The 27620-nt window shown below is 38.6% G+C and overlaps 1 protein-coding gene across 4 annotated transcripts in view; it reads right to left on the bottom strand.

Moving 5' to 3' along the window:
* The window catches only part of LOC110466308 (transient receptor potential cation channel subfamily M member 1-like), a 39716-nt gene that overhangs the window by 4337 nt on the left and 7759 nt on the right, over positions 1-27620 (bottom strand). For 3 of the 4 annotated variants that reach the window (XM_021522723.1, XM_021522722.1, XM_021522725.1), the window contains exons 5-22: positions 26931-27103; positions 25816-25989; positions 25240-25437; positions 24802-24976; positions 24517-24679; positions 20427-20562; positions 20032-20098; positions 19065-19315; positions 18087-18325; positions 17802-17945; positions 17203-17344; positions 14058-14135; positions 10254-10397; positions 5447-5578; positions 4828-5073; positions 4363-4537; positions 4089-4254; positions 318-496 (exon numbers count right to left, since the gene is read on the bottom strand). In XM_021522723.1, the coding sequence (XP_021378398.1) occupies positions 318-496; positions 4089-4254; positions 4363-4537; positions 4828-5073; positions 5447-5578; positions 10254-10397; positions 14058-14135; positions 17203-17344; positions 17802-17945; positions 18087-18325; positions 19065-19315; positions 20032-20098; positions 20427-20562; positions 24517-24679; positions 24802-24976; positions 25240-25437; positions 25816-25989; positions 26931-27103 (2982 nt within the window). Of the gene's footprint in view, positions 1-317; positions 497-4088; positions 4255-4362; positions 4538-4827; positions 5074-5446; positions 5579-10042; positions 10184-10253; positions 10398-14057; positions 14136-17202; positions 17345-17801; positions 17946-18086; positions 18326-19064; positions 19316-20031; positions 20099-20426; positions 20563-24516; positions 24680-24801; positions 24977-25239; positions 25438-25815; positions 25990-26930; positions 27104-27620 lie in introns of all 4 variants that reach the window. The other variant, XM_021522724.1, reaches the window with a different exon arrangement.

Below are 27620 nucleotides of genomic sequence, written 5' to 3'. Positions count from 1 at the left end.
CCACCCACCCGCCCGCGCGCCCGCCCGCGTGATAACATAATACGTCCCCGTCTTCGACGGGCGTATAAAAATGGGACACAAAAGGAAACCTGAAACATTGTTGTTTTTCATTTGGTCTTATAATAACAAACATTTCACAGTGCCAAGAAACCAGGAGTTGCATCAATTGACATGACAGCAAATAATATTAGAAGAAAAGCAGTAACAATCAACAATCAAAATCAAATCTTTTAAAATTCATATTTTCCCTCATGAATTCTAGAAAAAGGCATACTCAAATGAAATACAAGCTGTGCACAGCATTTTGTATGTTCTACCTTTCGTGCCCTTGCGACAGCAAGTTTTACGGAATATCCACTTAAATGTGAGGTAGAAGTGGGCGAAGATGCTGAACGGCGGCACAAACGCTGTCTTGTTATCAAACTCCATAGTAAGGAAGTACATCTGGTATTTCCAGATCTCGATGGAGTTTTCCTCAATTGTGTCAAACACATGACTGAAAAAAAAGAGAGAAACAAGATTTTATTACGGTACTTTCTCACCATGTCCCTACTGATCAAAGATTAAACAAGAGGCCCAAGGGCCTTAGCGGTCACCTGAGTTATATCATAGGTACTGGTAGCTTTATTTTATTGTTTAGATGTGATGTGGAAATCAGCATGTAAACTAAGTGAAATACAATACTTGTCATGTCATCAAAGGATAAGAATTTTAAAATATTTGTAAATGTTCCCTTTGGGGCCCCGCTCTAACCCCTGGGGATGGGGCAGGAATTCCAAGTTTACAATGTGATACCGTCATCCACCAAAGATAATTCTCACCAAGTAAGAATAATTTCCAACAGAAATTTGTCAAAATATACCCAAAAGTGTTGTTTCCCTATATGAACTATACTTAACTTTACCCCCTCCCCAAGGGAGAATGGATAGATCGGGGGTCCTGAAATTTACAATTTAAATAAAGCCCCTGATGATCTTTCCATCCATGCAGAAAAAATGACTGTAATACCTCTGAGTCTGGAGAAAAAGATTTTTGAAATATTGGTTAATTTTCCCTATGGGGCCCCGCCCTGGCCCCTAGGGTTGGGGTAGGAATTCCGATTTTACAATTTAAAACCATGTTTCTTCAAGGATAATTCTCACTAAGTAAGAATAATTTCCAACAGAAAGTTGTCAAAATATACCCAAAAGTGTTGTTTCCCTATATAAATTATAGTAAACTTTACCCCCTCCCCAAGGGAGAACGGATAGATCGGGGGTCCTGAAATTTACAATTAAGATAAAGCCCCTGATGATCTTTCCATCCATGCAGAGAAAATAACTGTAATACCTCTGAGTCTTGAGAAGAAGATTTTTGAAATATTGGTTAATTTTCCCTTTTGGGCCCCGCCCTGGCCCTTAGGGTTGGGATAGGAATCCCAATTTTACAATTTGGTAGCCTCATCTACCAAGGATGATTCAGACCAAGTTTGAAAAAATTCCATCCGCTCGTTCTTGAGAAGAAGTTAATAATGTAAAAAGTTTACGCACGACGGACGACGACGGACGGAAAGTGATTGGAATAGGTCACTTGAGCAAAGCTCAGGTGACCTAAAAATACAATACAGTGCTCTGTTTAAGGAGTGCCCAGTGTAAGGCGATACAGACTCCAGTGTAAGGAGTGCCCAGTGTAAGGCGATACAGACTCCAATGTAAGGAGTGCCCAGTGTAAGGCGATACAGACTCCAGTGTAAGGAGTGCCCAGTGTAAGGCGATACAGACTCCAGTGTAAGGAGTGCCCAGTGTAAGGCGATACAGACTCCAGTGTAAGGAGTGCCCAGTGTAAGGCGATACAGACTCCAGTGTAAGGAGTGCCCAGTGTAAGGCGATACAGACTCCAGTGTAAGGAGTGCCCAGTGTAAGGCGATACAGACTCCAGTGTAAGGAGTGCCCAGTGTAAGGCGATACAGACTCCAGTGTAAGGAGTGCCCAGTGTAAGGCGATACAGACTCCAGTGTAAGGAGTGCCCAGTGTAAGGCGATACAGACTCCAGTGTAAAGAGTACTGGGAATCAATCAGAAGACTATTATTGTAAGATGATTGGCCCAGGTTTTCCTATAATATAATGGTTGGTACCAAACAACTAAAGGTCTAACTGCAATTATCTTCAAATATTATAGAAATCTTGCTTTAGGGCTAGCCTGGCAAAGTGAATGAGGAGTGCATTTCTCACCATGAGGTTGATAGAAACCTGAATATGGCTATATGAGAAGGCTGATGAGGTAGTTACCTAAATATGGCTATGAGGAGGCTGATGAGGTTGTTACCTGACAATGACTATGGGGAGGCTGATGAGGTTGTTACCTGACAATGACTATGGGGAGTTGATGACATAGTTACCTGACAATGGCTATATGGGGAGGCTGATTAGGTAGTTACCTGACAATGGCTATAGGGAGTTGATAACATAGTTACCTGTCAATGGCTATATAGGGAGTTGATTAGGTAGTTACCTGACAATGGCTATGGGGAGGCTGATTAGGTTGTTACCTAAATATGGCTATATGAGAAGGCTGATGAGGTAGTTACCTAAATATGGCTATATGAGAAGGCTGATGAGGTAGTAACCTCGCAATGCCTATGAGAAGGCTGATGAGGTAGTTACCTAAATATGGCTATGGGGAGGCTGATTAGGTAGTTACCTGACAATGGCTATGAGGAGGCTGATGAGGTTGTTACCTGACAATGACTATGGGGAGTTGATGACATAGTTACCTGACAATGGCTATGGGGAGTTGATGACATAGTTACCTGACAATGGCTATGGGGAGGCTGATTAGGTAGTTACCTGACAATGGCTATGGAGAGGCTGATGAGATTGTTACCTGACAATGGCTATATGGGGAGCTGATTAGGTAGTTACCTGACAATGGCTATGGGGAGGCTGATTAGGTATTTACCTGACAATGGCTATGTGGAGGCTGATTAGGTAGTTACCTGACAATGGCTATGGGGAGGCTGATAAGGTAGTTGCCTGACAATGACTATGGGGAGGCTGATGAGGCAGTTACCTGACCATGACTATGGGGAGGCTGATGAGGCAGTTACCTGACAATGGCTATGGGGAGGCTGATTAGGTAGTTACCTGACAATGGCTATATGGAGAGGCTGATTAGGTAGTTACCTGACAATGGCTATGGGGAGTTGATGACATACTTACCTGACAATGACTATGGGGAGGCTGATTAGGTAGTTACCTGACAATGGCTATGGGGAGGCTGATAAGGTAGTTACCTGACAATGACTATGGGGAGGCTGATGAGGCAGTTACCTGACAATGACTATTGGAAGGCTGATTAGGTAGTTACCTGACAATGGCTATGGGGAGGCTGATGAGGCAGTTACCTGACAATGACTATAGGGAGGCTGATGAAGTAGTTACCTGACAATGACTATGGGGAGGCTGATGAGGCAGTTACCTGACAATGACTATGGGGAGGCTGATGAGGCAGTTACCTGACAATGACTATGGGGAGGCTGATGAGGCAGTTACCTGACAATGACTATGGGGAGGCTGATGAGGCAGTTACCTGACAATGACTATGGGGAGGCTGATGAGGCAGTTACCTGACAATGACTATGGGGAGGCTGATGAGGCAGTTACCTGACAATGACTATAGGGAGGCTGATGAAGTAGTTACCTGACAATGACTATGGGGAGGCTGATGAGGCAGTTACCTGACAATGACTATGGGGAGGCTGATGAGGCAGTTACCTGACAATGACTATGGGGAGGCTGATGAGGCAGTTACCTGACAATGACTATGGGGAGGCTGATGAGGCAGTTACCTGACAATGACTATGGGGAGGCTGATGAGGCAGTTACCTGACAATGACTATGGGGAGGCTGATGAGGCAGTTACCTGACAATGACTATGGGGAGGCTGATGAGGCAGTTACCTGACAATGACTATGGGGAGGCTGATGAGGCAGTTACCTGACAATGACTATAGGGAGGCTGATGAGGCAGTTACCTGACAATGACTATATGAGGAGGCTGATGAGGTTGTTACCTGACAATGACTATAGGGAGGCTGATGAAGTAGTTACCTGAATATGGCTATGAGGAGGTTGAGGAGGAGAACGTTTCCCACCATGAGGTAGGCGGCCAGGAGGAAGTAAACAAGCCAATGGTTTTGTAGACAGTACAACTCCTCTGTAGCGGCCAGTGCTGTATCATTGATTCGACGAGCAGCTTCCAAACAATCTGTGTCCGCTGTAAAATATGAAAAAATAGATGTAAATACATAACCATGTAGGCTGAGAATATATATTAAATTAACACAATGACCTCTGTAATGTAGGCAATGGCAGGTCAACTTACTGTTGAGGTCATCCAGAAAGATTTCACCGAACAGCTGCCAGTAGGGGAAGTAGAACATATCCTTGAGGATACTCCAGCTAGGACGTCGCTGTTTGTACAGTAAGGCCTGGCTAGAAATCCCGTAAGCCAGTAGGAATACCAACAGTACCATCACAAACATCTTCAGTTCTGCCATCTAAATGCAAGCACAAAATGAACTTGAAACTAAAGGAACATGTAAAATGTCATTGAAGGAGTTAAAACTATCATCTGAGACTAATAAAAACAAGCCAGGATGATTCATTTTAATGAGATACTGGTGAAACATGTTTCTGTAGGCTTTGTCTTATTTCTACCATGTCCAATAATGGCGTTTCATGATGTCGTTTTATAAATCAACAATATTGTGATATTACAATTTCGAAATGTGATGTAACTTATTACACATCAAATTCCACAATATCTGCGACCAATGAAGTAACTTACCATGCGTTGAATCATCACCATCTTGGGCCCCAGGTTTGCGTTGGCTGTGTAGGTCTTGAGGATTCTGATGTACAAGATGACGCCATTGATACAGTACATTATCTTGGTCACCTCGAAGTAGTCCTCCCTGAAGTGGATGATGAAGGCAATAAAAGCCAAGATAAAGTTGATAAGATCCAGCCACTTGAGGAATCCGTACCAGTCACGTAACTTCCCATAAAACGTGGGCGATGGAAACGTCAACAACTGAAAGACGATATTATTTTTTATTATTTTCAAACACTGTCAACTTCAAACAACAGCAATACTGCATAATTCTCAGTTTTTGTAATGGTTAAAGTTGCTTATGAAATAAGCATTTTCTGTACCAGCTAGACCTACTCTCTTACATGTATTACAATATCTACAGTATCTTTGACATGAAATCAGACACGGGACCTTCAGTTTGGAGTCCTATCTGAGGGACTTTTTGTTGATGAGCACTCTGAAACAACAACTTGGACATATCGGTACCACACCATTTCGAAAGGGAGGTTGACAATCTACACATGTGACAAATAATGTAGGACAATCTACACATTTCACATATTAAACTCAAGACATTTGTAATTTTACTCACCGTGTAAATGTCATCGACCATGAATGTGAAGATCCAGGCCACACATACACACTCTATGGGAGTGACTCTGTGGGCCTCAAAGTCCACCAGCAGCATGTAGGTAAAGAGCACCAGGAACGCGATGTACATCAGCTACAAGTCATAAACATAGCATAAAATACTCATATCACAGTGAGCTCAACTAATAGATAACTAGGTCATAAACATAGCATAGCACACTTATATCACTGTGAGCTCAACTAACAGATAACTAGGTCATAAACAAAGCATAGCACACTTATATCACAGTGAGCTCAACTAACAGATAACTAGCCCACAACCCCAGCATAGCACCCTTATATCACAGTGAGCTTAACTAACAAATAACTAGGTCATAAACCTAGCATAAAACACTTATATCACAGTGAGCTTAACTAACAAATAACTAGGTCATAAACAAAGCATCGCACACTTATATCACAGGGAGCTCAACTAACAGATAACCAGGTCATAAACATAGCATAAAACACTTATATCACAGTGAGCTCAACTTACAAATAACTAGGTCATGAACATAGCATAACACACTTATATCACAGTGAGCTCAACTCACAGATAACTAGGTCATGAACATAGCATAATACACTTATATCACAGTGAGCTTAACTAACAAATAACTAGGTCATAAACAAAGTATAAAACACTTATATCACAGTGAGCTCAACTAACAGATAACTAGGTCATATCCATAGCATAACACACTTATATCACAGTGAGCTCAAATAACAGATAACTAGGTCATAAACATGGCATAACACACTTATATCAAAGTGAGCTCAACTAATAGATAACTAGGTCATAAACATAGCATAACACTTATAACACAGTGAGCTCAACTAACAGATAACTAGGTCATAAACATGGCATAACACACTTATATCACAGTGAGCTCAACTAACAGATAACTAGGTCATATACATAGCATAACACACTTATATCACAGTGAGCTCAACTAATAGATAACTAGGTCATAAACATAGCATAACACTTATATCACAGTGAGCTCAACTAACAGATAACTAGGTCATAAACATGGCATAACACACTTATATCACAGTGAGCTCAACTAACAGATAAATGTAATTGCCAATGATAACCCCATGCTCAAAAATAAGCCCACCCTATTATTCACTTGATTTTACTGATCTTAAACATATTTTACCGCAATAAGCGAACACTTGATAATAATTCCACCCCTTGTTAACCAGATTTTACCAGTGATAAGTACACGCTCATTAATAATTCCAGTTAACCAGATTTAACAGTAATACTCCCACAACCAGTAATAAGTCCCCCCCTTGTTATCCAGATTTTACCAGTGATAAGTACACGCTCATTAATAATTCCAGTTAACCAGATTTAACAGTTATACTCCCACAACCAGTAATAAGTCTACCCCTTATTAACCAGATTTTACTGCTGATAAGAACATTCTCAGTAATAAACTTGGCCCCTTGTTAAATACATATGCAATCAAGGGTCTAAATATCAACCCCCCTGGATAAAACCTAGAGTGGAGCCCATTTTGTCATCTTTCTAAGGACTTGACCACTTGAACTTATCACTTAAACAAACTTTTGTTCTTTTGTTAGACAGAATAATCATAGAACTTTCTCATTATCAGATCAGAATTCCTCTGGTCAGGTATCAGTTTTTATTTCCATCTATGACTTCTCTCACCAAAAAATAATTATTCAAATTACCTAGCAAACAAGAATACATTTAACATCGTTGAAACTAATTTATTTATTTTCAAGTCAATATATAAAGATTAAATAGAGATATGAAACTTAAATATCAAAATTACAATGAGTAGGTATAGAAATGACATTACAATATTTACAATAGATTCTAACACTAAATCTTACATTGTAGTACAGCATTATGTGTAAGATTTATACATGTAGCAGTTGTTGAGTGTTAGGAGAAAAAGTATACATTACAATGAAATCAAACTAAAAACAAATTATACATGTACTGCTTTGCCACTAATGAAATATATTTTTGAATTTTAGAAAGTGCAATCATTACAACAAGATTTTAACACTCAGATAAATTCACAATACAACACTCTAGAGGTAAAAATAGAAAGTCCTGCACCACAACCTACTACACCAAAAGGTTCCAACAAAATTCCTATACTTATTTCACGACCAAAGATACCAACTTAGCAGTTGAACTTTTTGGATCTCACAGATGCTAGAGCATGGTTGTTAATTAACCCATCAACATGTATGTACACATCTGCTGTTTGATACACCTACCCATTCCATTATGGAATGGTAATCATGAATGTGGATCAAATTAATAGCTGTGAATATATAAGTCTATATAGGCCCATCCTATTCCCACATTTCACTATCAAAACTAATAGCTTAAAACCAAAGATGGCAAATGTTTGGGGCTATTGTCAAAGTTGAACTTTAATTTGGAAGTCCCTATTTTTAAAAACTGACCATGAAACAAGAGATCCTAGAGGAATCTTAGTGCCCACCATCCTAGAGGGATCTTAGTGCCCACCATCCAAGAGGGTTCTTAGTGCCCACCATCCTAGAGGGACTTTAGTGCCAACCATCCTAGAGGGATCTTAGTGCCCACCATCCTAGAGGAATCTTAGTGCCCACCATCCTAGAGGGATCTTAGTGCCCACCATCCTAGAGGGATCTTAGTGCCCACCATCCTAGAGGGATCTTAGTGCCCACCATCCTAGAGGGATCTTAGTGCCCACCATCCTAGAGGGATCTTAGTGCCCACCATCCTAGAGGGATCTTAGTGCCCACCATCCTAGAGGAATCTTAGTGCCCACCATCCTAGAGGGATCTTAGTGCCCACCATCCTAGAGGGATCTTAGTGCCCACCATCCTAGAGGGATCTTAGTGCCCACCATCCTAGAGGGATCTTAGTGCCCACCATCCTAGAGGGATCTTAGTGCCCACCATCCTAGAGGGATCTTAGTGCCCACCATCCTAGAGGGATCTTAGTGCCCACCATCCTAGAGGGATCTTAGTGCCCACCATCCTAGAGGGATCTTAGTGCCCACCATCCTAGAGGGATCTTAGTGCCCACCATCCTAGAGGGATCTTAGTGCCCACCATCCTAGAGGGATCTTAGTGCCCACCATCCTAGAGGGATCTTAGTGCCCACCATCCTAGAGGGATCTTAGTGCCCACCATCCTAGAGGGATCTTAGTGCCCACCATCCTAGAGGGATCTTAGTGCCCACCATCCTAGAGGGATCTTAGTGCCCACCATCCTAGAGGGATCTTAGTGCCCACCATCCTAGAGGGATCTTAGTGCCCACCATCCTAGAGGGATCTTAGTGCCCACCATCCTAGAGGAATCTTAGTGCCCACCATCCTAGAGGGATCTTAGTGCCCACCATCCTAGAGGGATCTTAGTGCCCACCATCCTAGAGGGATCTTAGTGCCCACCATCCTAGATGAATCTTAGTGCTAGTGCCCACCATCCTAGAGGGATCTTAGTGCCCACCATCCTAGAGGGATCTTAGTGTCCACCATCCTAGAGGGATCTCAGAGCCCACCATCCTAGAGGGATCTTAGTGCCTACCATCCTAGAGGGATATTATTGCCCACCTTCCTAGAGGAATCTTAGTGCCCACCATCCTAGAGGGATCTTAGTGCCCACCATCCTAGAGGAATCTTAGTGCCCACCATCCTAGAGGGATTTTAGTGCCCACCACCATATCATCCTCAATAGTTCAATGTCAGTTAAATCTTTTCTCTTCTTTTCTCTTATCAGTTTGGTCAATTTGCCTGGCAGCCATCTTGTTCTTCTGATCAGTCTCAAAATCTAACAGGCACAACTAAGGACGCAGGAGAACCTATATATCATATTTGAGAAAGATCCCTCTAGTACCTTCTGAAAAATAGCAATAACAAACTTTAAATATATAAAGATGTCCATCTGGTGGTCATCTTGGTGTTCCAATCAGTCTCTAAATTTGAGAAATAATCCCTCCTGTAGTTTCAGAGAAACAGTGCTGACAAACTTTAACTCTTAAATTCAAGATGAGTGCCTGTCGGCCATCTTGGTTTTCTATTCAGTCCTAAAATTTGATATGCGTAACAAGGGACTGTGAGAAACCTTCATGTGAAGCTTGAGGAAGGTCCAGCCAGTACTTTCTGAGAAATAGTGCTAACAAGAATTGTTTAACCCTTTCACCACTGTAGACCATAATGGACTTATCCAGATCAATGCATGGTAGAGTTTATTAAAGTAACAAAGGGGTGGAAGAGTTCAGGACGGACACAGAATAATTTGAATATCTGATTATGGTGGGCTTAAAACTTGTTCTTCTGAATATTCTGGAAAAACAAACAGTCAAAACTGACAATGTTCCTCTAGGCAAGTGTTGCTTCCATTCACACGCTATAATCTTTAGTGAATGGAGGAGGTTAAATGTGAAAGCATGATTGATTAGTAAAGATGACAGGCAGATAACCATTTTCCCGTATACCTGCATATGATATATTTTAACAAGGTGTGCACAGAGAAAAAGCCCACAGCTGACAGAAAGCATGTGTGTGCCCTGACATACCGTATGATTTGCAAACTTTGTAATGGGTGCAGTATAAAATGTAGTTATCTTCTGTCTAAGGTTGAAGCCCAGCTCTCCCATGAAACTCATCTCCAAGTAAGGGGTCATCAGCATAAACGGAACAATCATACACACAAACACCTGGGGAATGACACGGAAAAAATACAGGAATTTAATGATGAATTATGAAATGTTCAGGAAATATACTTACCGAAAAATAGGCAAATTTAGTAATAGGAGCTGTGAAGAATGTTGTCACTCTGTGTAAGAAAGTTAGAGATTCTTCTCCCAGCAGATGGATTTCCAAGATTCGTGGAAACATCAACAGAAGGGGAAACAACACAACAGGAACAACCTGACAAAAATAGTCAGCAAAACAATGTACCGTACTCAATAATACACAGTCAGCAAAACAATGTACCATACTCAATAATACAGTCAGCAAAACAATGGACCATACTCAATAATACACAGTGAGCAAAACAATGTACCATACACAATAGTACAGTCAGCAAAACAATGTTCCATACTCAATAGTACAGTCACCAAAACAATGTACCATACTCAACAATACACAGTCAGCAAAAAAATGTACCATACTCAATGGTACAGTCAGCAAAACAATTTACCATATTCAATAGTACACAGTCAGCAAAAAAATGTACCATACTCAATGGTACAGTCAGCAAAACAATGGACCATACTCAATAATACACAGTCAGCAAAACAATGTACTATACTCAATAGTACACAGTCAGCAAAACAATGTACTATACTAAATAATACACAGTCAGCAAAACAATGTACCATACTCAATAGTACACAGTCAGCAAAACAATGTATAGTACCATACTCAATAGTACAGTCAGCAAAACAATTTACCATACTCAATAGGACAGTCAGCAAAACAATGTACCATACTCAATAGTACACAGTCAGCAAAACAATGTCCTATACTAAATAATACACAGTCAGCAAAACAATGTACCATACTCAATAATACAGTCAGAAAAACAATGTACAGTCCCATACTCAATAATACACAGTCAGCAAAATAATGTACAGTACCATACTCAATAATACACAGTCAGCAAAATAATGTACAGTACCATACTCAATAATACACAGTCAGCAAAACAATGTACAGTACCATACTCAATAATACACAGTCAGCAAAATAATGTACCATACTCAATAGTACAGTCAACAAAACAATGTACCATACTCAATAATACAGTCAGCAAAACAATGTACAGTACCATACTCAATAATACACAGTCAGCAAAACGATGTACAGTACCATACTCAATAATACACAGTCAGCAAAACAATGTACCATACTCAATAATACACAGTCAGCAAAACAACGTACCATACTCAATAATACAGTCAGCAAAACAATGTACAGTACCAAACTCAATAGTACACAGTCAGCAAAACAATGTACCATACTCAATAATACAGTCAGCAAAACAATGTACCATACTCAATAATACACAGTCAGCAAAACAATGTACCATACTCAATAGTACACAGTCAGCAAAACAATGTACAGTACCATACTCAATAGTACACAGTCAGCAAAACAATGTACTTTAGTCAACTAGAACTGTAAGCCAAAGGCTAACTAATACCCCCTCTGCTATAAAAACCAGAACTGTAAGTTAAAGGCTTACTAAGGCAAAGCATGGCAAAGCATTGCAAAGCAATCCATAGTCTCCCACCAGTAACAAGTATTACCTCCATCAAAAAGGGTCGAAATCCCAATTTTAAATGAGGGTGCACAACTGCATAAAATAACGATCATCCATGCAAAGTTTCACTGAAATCCACCTGTTAGATAAGGAGGAGTTTTGCGGACAATTATTTTGCACAAAGGGGCATAACTCCATCAAAAAGGGTAGAAATCCCAAATTAACATACCGGTGCACAACTACATAAGATACTGATCATTCGTGCAAAGTTTCAATGAAATACACCAGTTAATAAAGGAGGAGTTTTCCGGACAAGTTATTGCAGACGACAGACAGACAGGCAGACAGACATCCAGACATCCAGACAGGGTGATTCCAGTACTAGTATACCCCCCTAACTTCGTTGCGGGGGTATAATAATACACAGTCAGCAAAACAATGTACAATACTCAATAATACACAGTCAGCAAAACAATGTACAATACTCAATAATCCACAGTCAGCAAAACAATGTACTATACTCAATAATCCACAGTCAGCAAAACAATGTACAATACTCAATAATCCACAGTCAGCAAAACAATGTACAATACTCAATAATACACAGTCAGCAAAACAATGTACCATTCTCAATAATACACAGTCGGCAAAACAATGTACCATCCTCAATAATACACAGTCAGCAAAACAATGTACTATACTCAATAATACACAGCCAGCAAAACAATGTAGCATACTAAATAATACACAGTCAGCAAAACAATGTACAATACTCAATATTACACAGTCAGCAAAACAATGTACAATACTCAATAATACACAGTCAGCAAAACAATGTACTATACTCAATAATACACAGCCAGCAAAACAATGTACCATACTAAATAATACACAGTCAGCAAAACAATGTACTATACTCAATAATACACAGTCAGCAAAACAATGTACTATACTCAATAATACACAGTCAGCAAAACAATGTACCATACTCAATAATACACAGGGTAAGGGTCAAGTTTTCTCAACATCACATAAACACATGGTCAAACATTTAACACTCTACCAGCAAACATCTTGAACAACATTTATAAAAAAAATCTCTTTTATACAGGGACTTATTTAATGCACAGCAGAAAATTGACATTTTTGAGTGGAATATTTGCAGTCCTGAATCACACAGTTCAAACTTCTAAACCAATCTAACTCATGGTATAATGTATCTGCTTCTATAAAAGGGGATTTAGATCAAGACATTATGACAATTGTTTGGAAATTATATACTGAATATAAAACAATATTATATTTTTGATTTTTGAATAACAATACATGTACCATTTACTGTTGTTTTTTTTAATGTAAACCAAGTTTCCTTTCAAATGATCTCAATTTATATGGAGAGAATATCTTATAAGAGCAATAAATAGAGAGACACAGCACGTTTCTGGGATCCTACAGTAAATATCCTCAATATATATTCACATTACAAAGATTGAACCCGTTTAATAATGTTGCAAAGATAATTTTGGAGAATAAACGATCCAGTCTATCTATAAGTATACTTGTGTGGGACATTTTCTCACTACAAACAAATAAATTGAGGTGTTCAGATTTATTTTACACATTTAGGGGCTTAGATAGTTTTTCGGTAAAAATGCCCCATTTGTAGGTTAACATTATTGAGGCTAGGTTTAAACATGTGAGTATCGTGCTGTTGAGACATAATGTATAGTTTGAAACTTGAAGAAGAAAAAAAGCCCTACACCTCATTGATTATCTGTAAATATGCACAAATCACATTGGACGGCAAACTTAGAATGAGTTGGATGTGCATAAGGAATTTGGTTGAAACATCTTAACAATATCTACAGCAATTATCACACAAAAACCAAAGAGTGCCTGAGATGGGTGGAAAGACAGAGGAACACAAACATTGTTATCAAGTTTGAAGGAATTCAGCTAATATTTGCTAGAGTAACTAAGCGGAAACTGCAGATAATGATGTTTTACGTTAATCAAGGGGCCAAACTCTGCCGAACAGACAAACCCAAATTAATAATACTACATACCCTAACTTTATTCAAAGTTGGGGCATTAAACGTTACACAGAATGTAAGACTTGAGTACCTTTTAGAAGTAAAGTGAATAAAATGTCACAAATTTGGTATGTCACAGGGTGTAGATGATTCAGATCTTTTTCAGATTTATCACAATTATTAACAACTATAAACAGGACACTATCCGGTTACAGGAATAGTGTACAGGCCTGTATCAATAATAACAGGGATGATATCCATTAATTTGACCAGTACAAAATGACTCACCCGTTGCCACGGTGATACAATGCCTCGTTTCCATGTGATACTAATAGAGTTCTGACAAGCGACAGATGCCAAGTACGCCTAAAAATAAAAACAGAATTTCACACAACTTGCCATTGATTTGATGGTCAAGAACATAACACTTTAGTAAAAGGAAATGCAAATATATATATCCAAAATATATCATTTCGTCCTCCCTCTTTTTAATCCTTTATCACCTACACAGATCACAGTCTCTGCCCCCAGTGATCTTTTATCACCTATACAGATCACAGTCTCTGCCCCAGTGATCTTTTATCACCTACACAGATCACAGTCTCTGCCCCCAGTGATCCTTTATCAACTACACAGATCACAGTCTCCGCCCCCAGTGATCCTTTATCACCTATACAGATCACAGGCTCTCCCCCCAGTGATACTTTATCACCTACACAGATCACAGTCTCCACCCCCAGTGATCCTTTATCACCTATACAGATCACAGTCTCCGCCCTCAGTGATCCTTTATCACCTACACAGATCACAGGCTCTCCCCCCAGTGATCCTTTATCACCTACACAAATCACAGTCTCCGCCCCCAGTGATCCTCTATCCCCTACAGAGATCACAGCCTCCGCCCCCAGTGATCCTCTATCACCTATACAGATCACAGACTCCGCCCTCAGTGATCCTTTATCACCTACACAGATCACAGTCTCCGCCCCCAGTGATCCTTTATCACCTACAGAGATCACAGTCTCTGCCCCCAGTGATCCTCTATCACCTATACAGATCACAGTCTCCACTCCCAGTGATCCTTTATCACCTACAGAGATCACAGTCTCCGCCCCCAGTGATTCTCTATCACCTACAGAGATCACAGTCTCCGCCCCCAGTGATCCTCTATCACCTACAGAGATCACAGCCTCCGCCCCCAGTGATCCTCTATCACCTATACAGATCACAGTCTCTGCCCCCAGTGATCCTTTATCACCTATACAGATCACAATATCCTTCCCCAATAACACTCTATCACCTACACAGATCACAGTCTCTCCCCCCAGTGATCCTTTATCTCCTATACAGATCACAGTCTCTGCTCCCAGTGATCCTTTATCACCTATACAGATCACAGGCTCTCCCCCCAGTGATCCTTTATCACCTACAGAGATCACAGTCTCCGCCCCCAGTGATCCTCTATCACCTATACAGATCACAGTCTCCACTCCCAGTGATCCTTTATCACCTATACAGATCACAGTCTCTGCCCCCAGTGATCCTTTATCACCTATACAGATCACAATCTCCTTCCCCAATAACCCTCTATCACCTACACAGATCACAGTCTCTCCCCCCAGTGATCCTTTATCACCTATACAGATCACAGGCTCTCCCCCCAGTGATCCTTTATCACCTATACAGATCACAGGCTCTCCCCCCAGTGATCCTTTATCACCTACAGCGATCACAGTCTCCACCCCCAGTGATCCTTTATCACCTACACAGATCACAGTCTCCGCCCCCAGTTATCCTTAATCACCTACACAGATCACAGTCTCCGCCCCCAGTGATCCTTTATCACCTCCAGCGATCACAGTCTCCACCCCCAGTGATCCTTTATCACCTACACAGATCACAGTCTCTGCCCCCAGTGATCCTTTATCACCTATACAGATCAGTCTCCGCCCCCAGTGATCCTTTATCACCTACACTGATCACAGTCTCCGCCCCCAGTGATCCTTTATCACCTATACAGATCAGTCTCCTTCCCCAACAACCCCCTATCACCTATACAGATCACAGTCTCCGCCCCCAGTGATCCTTTATCACCTATACAGATCACAGGCTCCTTCCCCAATGATCCCCTATCACCTACACAGATCACAGTCTCCGCCCCACATGATCATTTATCACCTACAGAGATCACAGGCTCTACAAGGAGTATAGGCTACATCCATCAATGATCCCCATCTCCTACATAGATTGTAGTCCTCACTCCCTTTTATAATTCCCCATTTCCTAAATAGGTTAGAGAATTTGCCCTCCCCTAGCTCCAACTCCCATTTTGATGCACCATCAACTAAATCGGTCATAGGTTCCAACGTAGAAATGATCCCCCATCTCTAGTCCGAATTATTCTGACGATTTATCGACTTTTTTCATATCGGTCTGTCGTCGTTTAACGTCAGAACTCCTGCCCTCTATAATATGCGGGAAATATTGGACCCACGCCCAGAGCGCACTTCAAATTGATATTTTAGAAACAAATCGTCACTTTCACACACATGTCGCACATGGATCTAAAGATCTATTCTTTATGCACAAGATGAACATACATAACATGCCTCAAACAACCAATACAATCTCTTAAAACATATTTTTTCAAACTTACTCTGTTTTACTCTAGTTTTTTGCCACGTGACTAAAATCTCGCCGGCCTACGTCATAACGTTGGGAAATACCTTCGGTAACGCGAGATTTCGTCAAGTCATGTGACATTCCTCATGCCCTAATTTCCATTAAAAACATGGGTTGGTATAGAAAAGGTTGGAAAATACTTTTCCTAATGATCTTTGAAACATGTTATTGATACCACCTAGTACATAAAGAATAGATCTTTCGATCCATGTGCGACATGTGTGTGAAAGTGACGATTTGTTTCTAAAATATCAGTTTGAAGTGCGCTCCGAGCGCGGGTCACATATTTCCTGCATATAATAGAGGGCCGGAGTTCTGATGTTAATCGACGACAGACCGATATGAAAAATGTCGATAAAACGTCAGAAATGTCGATAAAACGTCAGAATAATTCGGACTTCCACATCTCCTGCAAAGAAACCCTACTCCACTCTTTGATTGTCCATCTCCTATGCTGATGCAAAGGTTACCACAAGGATCTTCTACACAATCTTAATATCCATACCCTCATCCTGTAGTATGGCAAACAATATCCATACCCTCATCCCGTAGTATGGCAAACAATTCCTACACAATCTTAATATCCATACCCTCATCCCGTAGTATGGCAAACAATTCCTACACAAACTTTATCTTAATATCCATACCCTCATCCCGTAGTATACGTATGGCAAACAATTCCTACACAATTTTGACCATAGGCCCGCTTCCCTCTGTACCAACCCTATGATCTCCTATAATTTATACAGACCCGATCAAAAGCTGAAGCAGCCATAGATAAACTGCTCATGTCACTCCAGGTAGGAGAGCAGCGCTCCACTAACATCATGGCCTTCTCATGATCCTTAGCATGGCACTCATCTAACACCTCCACAGCCAATTTCTCAAACTCACTGTAATACAACACAAACATCAATTGTATATTGTCATTATTACCATTATTTAATTGCTGACGAATCTGGGAGTCAAAGAACAGCTTCTGAATTCAGAGTGTGCTGAATTTTACGCATATTTTCTATAAATATCCATATACTGTAAAAGTGGAAATGTTCGTATGTCGAAATGATAACGTTTTAACTTGTGAACTCTTCACTGTGTGGCGGTTTTTCAGTGGCAACAGTTCTGAAAATTGTATATTATATATGTATGCTCGCTTAATTGAAAAAGCCTTAGACGCGTTTCATAAATCTCATATGAAATGTAATCTCATGTAAGATCCTATATATATATATTTGTATAGGTTGTTTCATGAAAACTAAAGCATTCAGAAACATTAACACTGATGCAAATACAAATTGCAGTGCAGTGATCCTTACTTTGTAGGCAACACAAAGAACAGCGACCACTTACTCTTTGTACTTTAGAATCCTGTCCTTGATGGCCTGTTCGTTGCGGTTTATATACGTAGCCATACTACCATAGATACGCGAGACAGCTACGGCTGAAGTTACCGGCTCTCCGCCCATCTCCCACGCAAACTTAGCCATCTTCTGTCTGTAATTGAAAAGAAAAAATCAAAATGTGATAAATAACTGGCGACATCAGGGATAGTGTTGGGAACTTTTGTAATGGCCCCCACTACAATCAGCACTTGTTCTATGTTAATACTAAGATAAACACGAAGCAGGGTCTTACTTGAGGAGGAGGGATGACCAAATGAGGATTTCCTTGTAGGGATATGTACATTGCTTCTTTTCATCTGCCTGACTTTCGTGCAATGGAAGGTCCTGAAATTTCTCATCGTATTTGTCCATGAGCTTTTCCATCAACATCTTGACCGTTTTGATGCTGAAGTTCTCGTCATTCCTTTGTAGACCGTGCCTCACTGCAATCCTTTTAAGGTGAACAGTATCCGCTTTCTTTGTTGACAAGGCCTGGGATAGATTGAACAAGAAGTGTCATTTAATACAGCCATGTCACTGGCTACATACAGCTCAATTACAATAATAGGACAAAATGTCCATGTTGAACTTGTGGTAGTAAACATACACATTATCATTAAAGTTCATCATAAAACCTTCAACTTTTCAGTACGCACTGTATATATATTACATGGAAATATAATACATCGTATATCTTTTGGTAGAGGTCGAGTTTGCAGTATGATTTATTCCCCAGTGAGTAGTCAGCCATATACATGCAAACATATATATCGTCAATGGCAACCACTTCATGTTCTCTGTATACTGTACAGATGTTTATTTTCGTGGGTCTAATATTTTGCGGTTGTCCTGATCAAAACTTGTTTGATGGGATTATATTTTGCACAACATGGCTAGGTAAGTTATCACCTGACAACAATACTTTATTGTATTTGGGTTATGGGATTTATTTTACAGGTGTTTTGTGAACATAAAGAAAAATGCGAACCTGAATTGGTTTATCTTAATCATTCTGCAGTAAACAAGTAAACAAACTATTTCTTTTGTGTCTGATATTATGTTTTCAAAGAGATTATAATTCTAGGTATTAATATTGGCTGGGTATTTCATTTTGCGTTATCTTTTGTGACCACGAATATAACAAAATAATCCCCCGCATAACTACCAATTAAACAGTAGTCTAACATATGGCTGTGGTAGAAATAATATGAATTTTTGACGATATAAGCACCTTCTGGTAAAGTTGCGTCAGTCGGCCCTTGGTGAGGAACTCTTTCATCACCACTCCTTGCTGGAGGATGAGGTGTACAAACTCCACACGCTCCATCAAGATGGCATCCATTAGAATATTGTCCAGACTCCCTGGCGGCCATATACAATCCTCACGAAATATGTCTTCCTGGGCGATGTCCACTCGGTCCCAGGTCAGGGCCAGACGAAGCTGGTTCAGGCGCTCCTTCTCAGTTGCTTCTCCCGATTTGGCTGGAAGTAACAAATAAACATGTACACTGAAATTGTTACTCAGAACTCAGATAATCTTGAACCGTCAGAGCTCACATACTTGTTTTCAGGAATAAAATCACTTTTTTTAATGGAAAATATGCCAATCTAGAATATTTTTGGAAACAAAAGTCAAAAATTTGGCTAACTCTATCATTTCAACCCATAAATTAAGGCTTGGCCCGTTTTGTCATATTGTTTATACTGCAGATCTTTTTTAAGAGACTTTCCTATATCAACTTAATTTAATTGTGAATTTGTGAATGAACAATAACAGATAATGTTGTTTCTTAAATCTGCCTGAATAATTACTCATGATATGTTTCCATTCAGAATCCCTTCAAAGATGTCATAAAATAAAAACCTCAAAGTGATCTATTAAAGTAAAGTGTTTGTTCCAAAGACAGGAGATCATTTACCAGACAGTGGGTGGGACTAAATTTATGACATAAAATAATAATTGTACCCAAGCATATATGTTGCTCTCTCATTCAGTGTTAAACACCAACAATGTTGAAAAAACACTGACTGATGGTTTTACTTCATATCCTGGGACTCGATATATATTTGTTGCCCTCCGTGTTGGGGGCGAATTTATCATTACAGCGAATATAAGTTAACAACATAATATACATATTGATGGCGTGTACGCGAAGGTGACTCTTAGAATTCAAAAAGTAAAGTATACTGTATAATACCTTTTAACAAGCAGGACAGGATTGCCAGATCTAAATCTTCATTCTTATTCATGCTAAAATTGACCATCTGAAATTGAAAGCATGATAATGGTAATAAGTCTCCATCTGTTTCAAACTATTAATTTATAGGAGGGAATAAATCTGGAATGAATTTCCTCATTTGTCTGTTGTAGCCATGCATCTGTATAGGTATTTTTATGTTAATAACTTTCTTTTAACTGATTATTAATATTACAATGATACAGCTACTTGAATGGGTTCAATTTTAATACAAACTAATTTGGATTGCTGTTTCTATGCAAACAGACAAATGAATCAGCATACCTGACAAGATATCTTTCTATGTGAAATTAAGTACAATTCTGCAGTTATAAGAATCATGACAAGAAGTTTACCAAATCTTTCTTCTTCAGACAAGATTTTATCTTTTCCAGAATTGGTTCTGTTTTAGCTTCTTTTTCCTCCTCTGACCATTTTGTTCCATAAGCTTCCTGAATTTTTCTTCGCAATTTATGCTCTTTTGTCAATTTCCTGAAATTCGTTTTCCAATATTAGGTTAAAATCATTCAAAAAATACAATTAGCCGGTATGTTAGAATAATAACTCATCCAACTATATCTACATCAAAATCACTAACAACTTTCATGATCAAATTGTCAACAATTGACAACTTTATGTACCAATTATAAACATGTTCAGGGGTGGATACAGGATGTATTTTAGGTGGTTTTTTTTTGGGGGGGNCCACCCTAGGTTTAAAGTTTGACTTAAAATCCTTAATTCTGACACAGAAACAAGAAAACAATGGCTTGTTCACCTTTATTTTTTTAATTTCGCTATTATTTAAAAGACTTCAGTATTTCAAGTTGTGAACTTTTTGTCTCCCTGTCTAAACTGATGTCATTGTGTTTTGATGAAAGATGATATCTGGTATGAACCAATCTCTTCTCTTGTGTACATTTAATACTTAGAAACACATCGTTCATATTACAAGAAATCTGCCTCCACCGAAAAAGTGTGTTCCTACAGTCATAAAAAAATGTGCATCTACACTTTAACTTTCAGCTCTTCCACATGTGCAAGAGACTGAGTTTCAAATTAATGTTAGCCTAAGTTATACACTTTTGACACTGATGATGAGACTATGAAAGCATTTGATTCTTTAAATAAAATGTGACAGAAACATAAAATATTACACTCTACATACACATAAGTCTATCTAGTGTTTCTTCAATTTTCAATACTCAATAAAGCTAGTCCTTGTGAAAACTCATCGTAATTTTATCTTAATTTCAAAACAGCATGAACTGCATCATTGAATATGTTTGAACAGAACTGTGTTGCATACCCTTATAAATATTAAAAAGTTGCATTTCAAGCCTTAAATATATACATGTATACACTGTATAAAAAGTAAACAACCAAAACAGTCATTACCAGGTATGATGACAAATATGTGTTAAGTTAAATATTTTAAATATCAAGTTTTGAATAATATTTAACTAGTCTGAATATTTGGTATTTCACATGCCATCCCGCACTTGATTAAAGCCAACAACAGAAGAAGTAAATACGATTGTAGGAGCTCATGAATGTATTAAATGACATGTTGACCAATAAAAGTCCTTGACTTTGACGACTAGGGGATTTCTGTGTTTGAACCACTAGTTCTTATTGGCTATGACTTTAAGGAGATTTCAGTGTTTGAACCACTAGTTCTTATTGGCTTTGACGTCTAGGGGATTTCACAATGTTTGAATCACTAGTTCTTATTGGTTGTGACCTCTAGGGGATTTCACAATATTTGAATCACTAGTTCTTATTGGCTTTGACGTCTAGCGGATTTCACAATGTTTGAAGCACTAGTTCTTATTGGCGGTGACGTCTAGGGGATTTCAGTTTTTGAACCACAAGTTGTTATTGGCCGTGACTTTTAGGAGATTTCGCAGTATTTGAACCACTAGTTGTTATTTGTTGTGAAGTCTAGGGGATTTCACAATGTTTGAATCGCTAGTTCTTATTGGCTGGGATGTCTAGGGGATTTCCCAGTGTTTTAATCACTAGTTCTTATTGGCGGTGACGTCTAGGGGATTTCCCAGTGTTTTAATCACTAGTTCTTATTGGTTGTGACGTCTAGGGGATTTCAGTGTTTGAATCACTAGTTCTTATTGGCTGTGACGCCTAGGGGATTTCACAATGTTTCAATCACTAGTTCTTATTGGCTTTGACGTCTAGGGGATTTCCCAGTGTTTTAATCACTAGTTCTTATTGGTTGTGACGTCTAGGGGATTTCCCAGTGTTTTAATCACTAGTTCTTATTGGTTGTGACCTCTAGGGGATTTCACAGCGTTTAAATCAGTAGTTCTTATTGGCTGTGTCGTCTAGGGGATTTCACAGTGTTAAAATCACTAGTTGTTATTGGCTGTGATGTCTAGGTGATTTCACAGTGTTTGATCCACTAGTTCTTATTGGTTGTGACCTCTAGGGGATTTCACAATGTTTCAATCACTAGTTCTTATTGGTTGTGACCTCTAGGGGATTTCACAATGTTTCAATCACTAGTTCTTATTGGTTGTGACCTCTAGGGGATTTCACAGCCAATAAGAACTAGTTCTTATTGGCTGTGATGTCTAGGGGATTTCAGTGTTTGAACCACAAGTTGTTATTGGCTGTGATGTCTAGGGGATTTCAGTGTTTGAACCACAAGTTGTTATTGGCTGTGATGTCTAGGGGATTTCAGTGTTTGAACCACAAGTTGTTATTGGCCGTGACTTTTAGGAGATTTCACAGTATTTGAACCACTAGTTGTTATTGGTTGTGAAGTCTAGGGGATTTCACAGTGTTTGAACCACTAATTCTCATTGGTTGTAATGTCTAGGGGATTTTACAATGTTTGAATCACTAGTTCTTATTGGCTATGATGTCTAGGGGATTTTACCCTGTTTGAATCACTAGCTCTTATTGGCTATGATGTCTAGGTGATTTTACAATGTTTGAATCACTGGTTCTTATTGGCTATGATGTCTAGGTGATTTCAGTGTTTGAACCACAAGTTGTTATTGGCTGTGATGTCTAGGGGATTACACAGTGTTTGAATCACTAGTTCTTATTGGCTGTGACGTCTAGGGGATTTCACAGTGTTTTAATTCCATTGTGCTTGTGGGCAAAGTTTGATATCAAACATCATGGGCAAGCTATGCCAGGCACACCACCTTTAAAAGGTGTTCCTAAAACTGCATCTAGAGCACAAAAACTAAACAAGAACATTATTGAAATTAGGAAATGAGATGAAAATATGCATGATAATTAAAAAAGCATTCCTGGGTGTGCAGTTACTCACAGAACTTCATTCACCCTGTAACAGTGAAATCCAGGGTTGAGTATACAATTTGGGAGAATAATTAAGGATCAAGCAAAATATACTGAATAAGACACAAAAAACATGTAAAGTGGAAATGTCTGTGGTGTGGAAATGTTCACATTTTTCATGTTGGTCAAATTAGTGCAAAAATAACCACACACCACTAATTCTTTATAGAGTATAAATAGAATATTTGTATTTTAAAACTTTTGCCAATGTGAACATTTTCGAAACACAGTAAGTTTCAGGGTCACAACTCGAACTTTTCTACACAAGAAAATTTCCACTTTTACAGTAAATTCATAAATTACCAAGTATTAACTAAGGGAAGTGGAGAGAAATGGTGTGCAATCAAAGAACATCTTCCCTAAATTATATCAATCAGAATGTTTCAGTTGTATCAGATTATTCTCTGGTACTATTGTTAATTATGGTACAAAAGAAATTGTTCTAAAAGTTTTATTAAAAAAAAAAAATCTACATGTAACAGTACATATCTAAACCATGGTACTTTTGGTTTACATGTATATCATTATTATCTATATATAATATTGTTTCAGGTTCCCAGTCTATTCTGTTGTTACCTAAAGTGTGAGTGTACACGTACAGACACTAAGTATCCATCATTCAAGACACCTTGAACTTTAATAAAAAATACATTTGGTTTAAAAAAGCAATCCTAAATGGAAAGAGTCTTTAAACTGTTATAAGTTTTATCTTATTTATAGGAAAAAAAATCCAGCGGCCATATTTCTCCTAACAAAATTGCAAATGTAGATTTAAAAAAAAAAAATATTTTACAAAGTTGCATACAACAATGCTTGTGGTACATATGTTCCCTGTATAAAGTTGTAAAATAATTATAAAGCATGTGGTCCCCTGTTTAAAGTTGTAAAATAATTATAGAGATTGTGGCACCTTATATAATGTTGTAAAACAACTAAAAAAGCATGTGGTTCACTGCATTAAGTAAATAAAAAAATATATAAAGCTTGTTAATACTGTAGAATATTGCAAAATAATCATAAAAACTGGTAGTACGGTGTATATTGTTGTGAAATAATTATACAGCATGTGGTATGCTGTATAATGTAAAATAATTATGAAGCTTGTGGTACATGTACCCTGTATAATGTTGGTAAGCGTAGCTGAGGATATCTGCTGCTCGACCGGTCCCGGCACACACAACCACTGGGATGTTCTGCTGCAGCGAATTGTTGGCATCATCAATAGCGTCTGTACCACCCTCTACCACAACCAACACGACAGGTATGCCCAGACCTCCCTCTGTAACAAAACAATCAACATGAGTCAGCAATCTCATTATATAATGCTGATGCAGCTAATTTAAAAACATAAGATTTATTATCAATGATGAATAATTTCTCAACTGGTCATACAAAATATACCTTCTCTTGGTTGCTGAACTCTGTTTTCAAACTTGGCACGAAATGCGGCAACGCCTCCGTATCTGTTGCGCAAGCCATCGTCCACAAAGATAAAGTGTGTGTGGTTGGCATTCAGGGGGACAGGCTGACCATGCAGAATGATGTTGCTTGTCTTGTACTCTGCATTGTAGAGGCCCTGGGAAACAAAAAGATATTTTAGGAAATGGTAAAAACATTTTTTCCAAAATTATCAGATAATCGACCTTAAAATATATCTAATGACTAATATTTTGAAAATATCTTATTCAATAGCAAACTTACTAGAACTAGTAGTAAAGAACAGTAAAATTGTTTCAAAGGAATAAGTTGTAAACAATATTGGATACTATTTTTTATGAGAAAGAATTTAAACCAAAAACTGGCAAAGGTCATTTCTAATAAGATTGTATACTACATTACCTGGCCGTCAGGACTCTCCAACACCTGGCGATGATTGACGTAGCCCCAAGGTGCAATACCTATACAGCGGAGGACATGCGCCATTCTATCATTATTCCAGGTGAATGACTGACCATCTTTGACAGCCATTCCAACATACTTCATCACACCCATGTTAAACCCGGACGTGATCAGCCAGGCATCAGTTGTCTTGGCAGCCTGAAATAGCAATGAAACAATGGCTAAAAATATGATCTGGAAAAAGATTCAGTAAAAACAATAAAGTATGATTTGCAGTTCATCAGAAAACATTAATACCATGTGATAATATGAATCAGATTTCCTGATTTCAGATTGCAATTATGGGCAACGCTTCATTTCATTAGATCTGGGAAGACATTGAGAGGGACATGGAGCATCTCCGGAAGGAGTGGGAGAGCAAGATTGGCAAAAAACGCTTCATTTCCCTGCTATAAGTTGTTTAAATTATAATGCCACACAAATAGTGCTTGCAGGTCAGTTATACCATTGATATTATATTTTTATTTAAAATACCAAGGAGATGCGAATGACACATGAACTCGTGAGAAATATTACTTTTATTAATCCAGTAGAAAACTTCTCCCGAATGTGTCCATCTAGTTTACAGTTTTTTGCCCCTCCAACCACTGATATGACTAAATTGGGACGCTTTGGCTCATTGATCTTCCAGTGGACATCCATCAGCTCAATCAGGTGGTCTATAGAGTCTTCTGGTGCCAGTCTCACATACTGTAATAGGAAACAGACTATAGTGTTCATGGTCTCACATACTGTACTAGGAAACAAACTATAGTGCTCATGGTCTCAAATACTGTAATAGGAAACAGGCTATAGTGTTCATGGTCTCATATACTGAAATAGGAAACAGACAATAGTGCTCATGGTCTCACATACTGTACTAGGAAACAGACTATAGTGTTCATGGTCTCACATACTGTAATAGGAAACAGACTATAGTGCTCATGGTCTCGCATACTGTAATAGGAAACAGACTTTAGCGCTCAGTCTCGCATTAAATTGTAATAGGAAACAGACTATAGTGCTCATGGTCTCACATACTGTAATAGGAAACAGACTATATTGCTCAGTCTCGCATTAAATTGTAATAGGAAACAGACTACATAGGTACATCGCTCATGGTCTCACATACTAAAATAGGAAACAGACCAGAGTCATCTTCATATGACCTTACGATTTTATTAGGATGTTAAATCCCGACTATCATTCCTGTAATTCCTGTTCCTCACATGCAGTAATTAGAAAAAGACTCTAGTTCCTTTAACTCTTATAGAAAACAGCTAGACAAGAGTTTGACATGTTTCAATGTGAAACCTATATACTGTTATAAGAAATAGTTTCCATATACTCTACAGAATCATACATAATTTTAGCCTGAGTTTCCTCTGACAGCAGACTTAGAAATGTTGACACTTAGATGTCTGGGGCCCACACCAGACATCTAGCTGTAAAAATGTTTAAGTCTGGTGTCAGGGTCAGAGGAAACTGGTTTACATAACGTAAAGTTATTTCATATACTGCGAAACAGAAAACCAGATTTCACAACATAAGTTATAAAAAAAAATTGTCTAATCAAAGCATAATGGATCAGGTCATTGATAGTTATACACAATTATATCTATATATATGAAAACTGATCTACTGTACACTACCTTGGCTGGCTTTTGTCCTCCCATTGCATCCACATTGACAAAGCTAATCTTTCCAAATGAAGTTGTTGCACTTGATCGTATTGCAGTTTCAGCATTCCAGCTGACAGATGGAAGATCCTTCGTGTTCGGTATGTCATTGTTGCCTTTTTCTACAGTGACATAGGGCTTTAGTTCTACAGATCCGAAATTAGAAAAAACTTCATTATGACATGTACATCTTTCTTAGACCTTTCTTGAGCAGATTTCTGGTCAGCGTAGATAAATAGAGCATTACAAATCACATCCAACACATAACATCTGCAATATTTTGTAAATTAATGAATTACAAGTTTTGATGTCCATTAAGGTTTATATATATATATTTCTGGTGTAGGTAAAAAGATATTAAATGTTCCCCTGTTGTGAGTTGATCATTGCAATGAAATACATTTTTATTTTAAAACACTGAATACAAGTTTACTGTAATAGTGCATTCAAAACTCTAATCAGTGATCAAAATGGTCAAATTGGGCAATCCCTGTGGAACATTTTTGATAACCTAATGAAGGGAATGACTCAAGTCAAGTTCTTTATTACTTTAAGTCGGTTGACTTATCAGTCATAACATATATACAAAACAATACAGAGACAACATACAATATGATACACACACACATACACACACACACACACACACACACACACACACAC

The sequence above is a fragment of the Mizuhopecten yessoensis genome, unplaced genomic scaffold, assembly GCF_002113885.1.
Source record: "Mizuhopecten yessoensis strain PY_sf001 unplaced genomic scaffold, ASM211388v2 scaffold11129, whole genome shotgun sequence".
NCBI lineage: Eukaryota > Metazoa > Mollusca > Bivalvia > Pectinida > Pectinidae > Mizuhopecten > Mizuhopecten yessoensis.
Note: the sequence above shows the minus strand (reverse complement) of the source record. Positions and strands in the feature narration are given on the sequence as shown.